Genomic DNA, 6,565 nt, shown 5'->3' on the forward strand with positions numbered 1-6,565 from the left:
AGGAGTGCGGTCCTGAGACTGCAGTCTCCGACGCTGCAGCTTCATGCTACTCCCCTGAACACGAGTTGAATCAGCCCAAATTGGAAACACCTGAGTGTCACAGCAGCGTCAGCACGTGTTCACATTAGGATCCCGTCCACAAATACACCGTGAAATAACTCGAGTTGAGGCCGTTTTTCTGCTGGAGTTATGACAAGCATAGATGTATTGTCCACCAGGTTTGCCGCCTTTGACAAAATGCACTCTTATGAATCACGCGAACAAAGCTATGTAGACTGGCCATTTAGAGAGGATTGTTACTGCACTCCCGAAAAGGTAAGGAAGCCGCTGTGTCTCGAGGAATCGGAGCAGTTAATTATAGCATAGCATACATTCAGAAACAAGTGATTCATAGTTAATCACTTTTTCTTAATTTTGTTTTAATAATGTGGATCTGTACCTGACGCTTTCAAGTAAATGTAGTGGAGTAAATGACACCGTCATGACTTCCAAAATGTACCTTGTGGAGAAATACAAAGGTGGAAATTACAAAGAAAGTACCATAATATTGTAGCCTAAGTAGGTACAGTGCTTACGTGCAATGCTTAAGTAAATGTACATAGTTTCTTTCTGCTACTGGAGTGCACTTAGGTCAGACAGGGCCAACATAAGGTCAGACTAAGTTCATGTGGAATGTTCTTCTATTTCTACTCTGGATGTGTCCGATCACTCAGATGGCTCTTAAGATCTTTGGAAACCTTGATGTTCATTAACCTACACATGGCCTCGACTGATCAATTATTTTTGAAACACCCAAACCTAGTTTACATTCTCAAGTTATGCAATTTCATACAACAGCTTTCATCTAAGGTTGTGACAACTTGTGATTTACAGTTAAGCAGGTGTCAGCTTCAGTTTCATTGCATCAGGTGTCAGGTGCACAGCCCCCTTCCTTTTGCCCACCCTAGTCTTTTCATGATGGATGGGCTGCTGGCACCTCCCTTAAGGAGCAACACTCATGCTACCAGCTCTTAACCCCGCAAGAGCCAAATCATCCGAACGTTTACTTCTCACTGACACTAATCCCCCTGCAGCTATGTAGTTATTTTGTTCTTGCATATATCAACTTATATTTGTCATTGAGTTACTAGCTCATAAAACTCTTTGTTACAGGGTACACACATTATGACATCTGTGACTGATTTGTTTGTCTTTGCAGATGGCCAAGGCTGGGTTTGTCCACTGCCCCAGTGAGAATGAGCCTGATGTGGCGTGCTGTTTCTTCTGTCTGATCGAACTTGAGGGCTGGGAGCCAGATGATGATCCCATGTAAGGAAAGCATTCCTATAAGATAACCCTTTGTTTTATATATCCTGGTGCTTTGAGTCACTGAAGATTATATTTTCTCCTCGGAATCACTGTGTTGCAGTCACAAGACACATTTTTATATAAAGAACATGACCATAGGTGAATGACAAGAAAAGAGGCGGCCCAAAAACTTAGATTTAATTTCAACATGGGGCAAGACAATTCAAGCAGAGGAGATTTAGCTGTCCTTCCCCAGGCAATTTGGATATTCAAACACTTAATTTCCTGCATTCTGGTTAATTGAAATGCACCACATTATCATTGAAATTTCTTTATTGAAGGACAAAAAACAAAATTCAGGTTGCAGATGACAATTACAAATACAATTAGGGTAGTCGGCCATTCTCTATTTCTTTCAAACATGTATTCTCCTGTAGATAATCTTAATGTTATCCCTGCATGGGCAAATGTTTCTGCACAATCAAACATATTCCAAATTGTTGTTAGGCCTATCTAAGATTACATTATATTATGATACATTTATAGACGTTGTTGCTCAGTAGTGGCTGGTTATTGGTAGTGACCATAGATGGTAGGAACGTGTTAAAGCAAATACCCCTGTGACCCTTCAACTAACTTCTTCCGTAACATTTTCTCTGCCCAGGTCTGAACACTTGAAACGCTCTCCGAACTGTGGATTCTTAACCTCGAAAAAAGATTTCACTGAAATGACCGCGGCTGATTTCTATCATATGGAAAGAGAGAGGCTTAAGGTCTACCTTGTGAGTGTTCCTAAAATCTGTGTAGATTGTGTGCAGTGAAGTTTTGTTTGAATATTCACACAGTGGTGGTTTGACACTCTGCTTTTGTTTTCCCCTAGAAAAAAACGTGTCACAAGAAGATGGCATATTTGCGGGAGGACATAGACCGTACCCTTGGGAGACTTACATCTCAGTTGGACATTTAACTGATTTAAATCAAACTTCCTGTCTTTGTTTTGTCATTTTATTGCAACACTAATCTTAAGGGTGTAGCGTAAGCTTTTACTCTTGACTAAATATTTGTATTTAATGGCAGTATGACATATCAATAAAGTTGTTCAAAATATTACTCTTAAATTGTAGTACTGTATTCTACCACAAGATGGTGCTTTAGCTCTAAACCTGCCGTTTTTTTTAAGTCACAGACACACTTTCTGGAGTTCCCAATCTCAAAACCTTCACAAAGGAAATCTGAAATGAAAGCGCACATTGACCAGGATTACAATGTGGGCTATATTCCCTCTTTTCAACAAAATACTTACCATTTTCCTGAACGTGCCACCATCTCTACCACCCCTTTTCAAACCTTGACCCTGAACAGATGGCCTGAAGCCCCTCCCTTTCAATACCAACTGTTGCCCCATAACATCTGTTACATATAGGGGACAGTGTGCACTGAGCGGGCTCGCCAGGACACTTGCCTAACCCTGTGAGAAGGACTGAGATTTAAAAAACCCTTAAGGGTGCTGCTGCTGACAGTGGAAATTGTGAAAAAGGTGCTCATGCCCTAAACACTTGAAGAAAGCTCCATCTGTATTGCTTCGCTGCTCTTATTTTGCTTTTCAAGAACAAAAGTGTAAAATGAATATTATTTGCCAAAGTTGGTGAAAATTCTTGATTTGTTATGCAGACATGGAAGGTGTTTGGCTCCATTTTGAGTCTCTCCCTGAGTGGTGGTATAGGCTTGGCTGGATGGAGTGCAGGATTAAAAGATGCTATCCTTCCTCCAACCTTCCACTGTTCTGGATTAATGTCTAATGTAACACTCTGGCTACTGAGCCCAGATCAGCTGCTTAATTCTCCTTTATCCGCTTGCTGCAGCACAAATTGAAGTGAGACTATTTTTAGCCAAATAAGTAAAATACCCTTAGGTGATGTAACATTTCTAATGAAACTGTTATCATTCAACTTTTCAGGGAGTGTGTTTTATATTCCCAAGTCTATGCTGTTGCGAGATATTTCCTCAGTATTCACATGTTGCAGTCATTTCCAATATAATTGATTTCAAATGGATTTAGCTCTACCAGAATACAATTTCAAAAGGTTAACTGATGAGATGTTGGTTTGACATTCAGTTAGGCAAGTGATGTGATGTTTGCATAAGTGTGAAGATTATAAGGAGTGTTCACAGTAATTGCTAATGTAACTCCGATCAGGGTTTATATACATCCAATGTCAATCCACTTATTTATCTGTGCTCCAGAAAATGAACAAAGAGATCAGCATGGCATGACTTCTATCCCTCAGCGGCACAGATGTGATATGTTGGCTTATCTGTGGGAATGGTGCAACACTGTTGATTTGATTGGATCATAACTAAGGTGGGAGCTTGGCTTCATATGTTTTCCCTTACCCCAGTTTTATTTAAGCAGTTTTAAGTATAAACCAATCAAAATGTATTTAAAATTAGTCATTCACTTAATAGGAATCAGCATTGCATTACTGCACATGGATTTGGTTGTTTTCTGATTTAATTAATATACTGTGACCAAGGGTTCTGTTTTCGAATTAATGAGTTTCTGCTAAACAAACTGAACAGTGAATGTAGCAGATGGACAAACGGACAGATGTTACCAACAGAAAGTTTACAACCTGAGCTTTCCATCAGGCCCCATCTGTTGCTCCTGCGCCTGGTTCCTCCCACCACCCTCCTCCAATGCTTCCCCTCATCAGCATCTATCACCAAACCCTCTCCCCTGATGCCATATACACTGCACTGCCTTAATGAAGGACATCAGCATTTAGCCTCTCGCCTGACCTGCTTCACCCTTAATAAACAGTGCTTAACGGCAAATCACGTCTGAGTGCCAAGGAATTAAACATTTGTCTTGCTGTAAATGCGTTTATGTTTAGGTATAACTTGTTGCACTCTGAAAAATACTTGAGAAAACACAATGCAGGATAAAAGATTATATTGGCTGGCACGTAGCTTACAGAGAAGCCTAGACTTCACAGTAATCCTGAACCAAAGCTTTGTGAAGGTTTCTAGATCTTTCTGAATTTACTGACAGATTATAGCAAAGCAAACGGACTTTCGAAGTTACTTGTCCCTGCATTATAATTAGGTGTCCCCTTTTCAGTGTTTCCTTTCCCTCCTCCACCTCTAATGTTCTCCCACGTCTCTGGCAGTATTGCATGCTGGCTGCTTGCTCTTAGACACCACGGCCCTCCTGCCTTGGCTGTTTTTTGTGCCCTGTTCGAAAGGGACCTCCATCTGTCCCTCCACTCAGCCCATTGTGGTGTCCCAAAGCCCAGCAACTTCCACAATGCAGTGGGCGTGCAGTAGGGGGGGGGCAGGGTAAACACGACAGCATCCAGATCCCATTAGAAGCTCTTTAACTCCTACACCCTAATACTCTCAGAGAACTCTGGGAGGAGAGGGACCACCCCCTGTCCTCATGCACACAATGTCACCTTTTACACCCATTCTCATAGGTAATGAGCCTGTGAGCTGCCCTCTTTCTCCCTTCTCATGTACTTTGTTTCCCCTGGATCGTTAGAACAAACTGTCACGTAATAAATTGTCTTAAGCATTATTGCTCTCAGTAGACATAAAGTTGGGTGTACTTTCCTTGCTTTGTTGAACTAGAACTGTTGATGTACAAACCATCTTTGGACATTTATTACTTAAAGTTGGATTTAGGAGATCAATTGCATATATTCTGGTATTGCCCATACTGCAGCTACTTGCCACTCAAATGTATCCTAAATGACTTTTAATTGAAGACCCCCCTCCCTGAAATTGATGGACAAAGACCATATATAGATATAATACTTTTACTGGAGCATGACAAAAACTCAATGGACTCTGACAATAAAACAGTCTTTACAATGGAATACATGACAGAAAAATGTCACTGTCTAAATACAAGACTGAGAAAGGTGTGCTTGGAAAATTCAAATTAAGAAAGGAATGTAAATAAATACAAATATCTGAAACATATCTAAATGTCAGTCTGGGCCTATGGTCTGGCCCAACTGTTTTGGAATAATCTAAAACTGAGCTACACAGTCTGATGGTGATAGATGGAACCAGATTCTGTATACGTTTTATTCATTTATATTTAATTGCTTCCACCATGCTGACCATGGCAAACACCATCCCTCCATCTTCTCATAACGCCAGCCGTGCCATCTTCCATTGTTTACTTCTGTCGTTTCCCACATCTCTTTCTCCATCCATCTCCTCAGTCTTTCTTCTACCAGCTGCTCCTCTAAGTCTAGGGCGTCTCCGTTTCGGGCTGCTCCACCTCTCAACCTGGGCACTCATATCCCCATGCTCCCCACAGAGGCGTGTGTGTCTCTATGTGTGCATGTGCACCGTGGCTCAAGGGGAGGGGGGATCACTGTGTCTGCCCCAGTTTAAAGGCAGTGGGATTACCGGCACACAGACACTGATTAAAGCCTTCCAGCCTCCTATGGCCCCATTAATACAATCTTAATCACAATGCTTTATCCCTCCATCTAGCTCCTATGGATCAGGACCTTTTCATTTTAGTGGGAGTCACTCTTGTTTGGCCAGTGGATTAAGTGTGCTGCACACAGAAACTCAAATTTGAGCACGAGAGGAAACAAGAGCAAGCTTCACTCCTCACTTCAAGAACTTATCTGTTGTTATTTTGTCTTTTTTTCTCGGTGAACCAAACTTCCTCTGCCAAAACAGTGAAACATAATTTCATGATGCCAAAAATGCCATTATTCACAATAATGCAAATAGACATTAATCAAAAAAACATGACCAAAAAAGTTTAGGAAATCAAGAGTTGAAGTGCTGCATCACTAATTCTCTGGGCTGATGTCTGACATGACCTCACTCCCCCGGGGGTCCAGCCACAGGTCGTGCTCTGCTAGCTGCGGTCTCGGCCAAGATGGTATTACAGAGCATGTGTTCCCTTCCCATTAAGAGACCTCCATGTCCTCACCATAGATGAGAGCCACTTGATACGCAAACAGCATTTTTAAAATCATTTCGGCATACATTGTGTTTAGTGCATCATTAGAATACAAATTAAAAAACAAATATTAAACCTAAAAAGTATTTCAAGCTAACAAAATGCAAATATTTCCTCCAAATTATGATATGATTATTAATATTTCTTCCAAAATGGTGGAATTGTGATCTTCATCAGCATGCTCCAATCTCCAGAGACTGTCCTTTATCTCTGGGTTTTGTAATCTTGTATCCAAAGTTAATTTACGTGGATTATTTCATGTATTTGAACTCAGGAGTATAATCC

General features: G+C 41.0%; 1 protein-coding gene across 1 annotated transcript; it reads left to right on the plus strand.

The window, feature by feature from the left end:
* birc5b (baculoviral IAP repeat containing 5b) lies at nt 1–2,397 on the plus strand. Its single transcript, XM_034209553.1, has 4 exons — nt 1–315; nt 1,199–1,308; nt 1,952–2,069; nt 2,168–2,397. Exons 1-4 carry the CDS (start codon nt 190–192, stop codon nt 2,252–2,254), a joined length of 441 nt encoding a protein of 146 aa, XP_034065444.1. The 5' UTR covers nt 1–189; the 3' UTR covers nt 2,255–2,397.
* Nucleotides 2,398–6,565: the final 4,168 nt, after the last annotated feature.

This window comes from Gymnodraco acuticeps, unplaced genomic scaffold (genome assembly GCF_902827175.1).
Source record: "Gymnodraco acuticeps unplaced genomic scaffold, fGymAcu1.1, whole genome shotgun sequence".
Taxonomy (NCBI): Eukaryota; Metazoa; Chordata; class Actinopteri; order Perciformes; family Bathydraconidae; genus Gymnodraco; species Gymnodraco acuticeps.

Bases quoted from the DNA above. Each gene is read 5' to 3' on its own strand.
- birc5b (XM_034209553.1), top strand. From the start codon at position 190: ATGACAAGCATAGATGTATTGTCCACCAGGTTTGCCGCCTTTGACAAA. The intron at 316-1,198 runs GTAAGGAAGCCG...TTGTCTTTGCAG, and splicing joins GTTACTGCACTCCCGAAAAG to ATGGCCAAGGCTGGGTTTGT. The intron at 2,070-2,167 runs GTGAGTGTTCCT...GTTTTCCCCTAG, and splicing joins AGAGGCTTAAGGTCTACCTT to AAAAAAACGTGTCACAAGAA.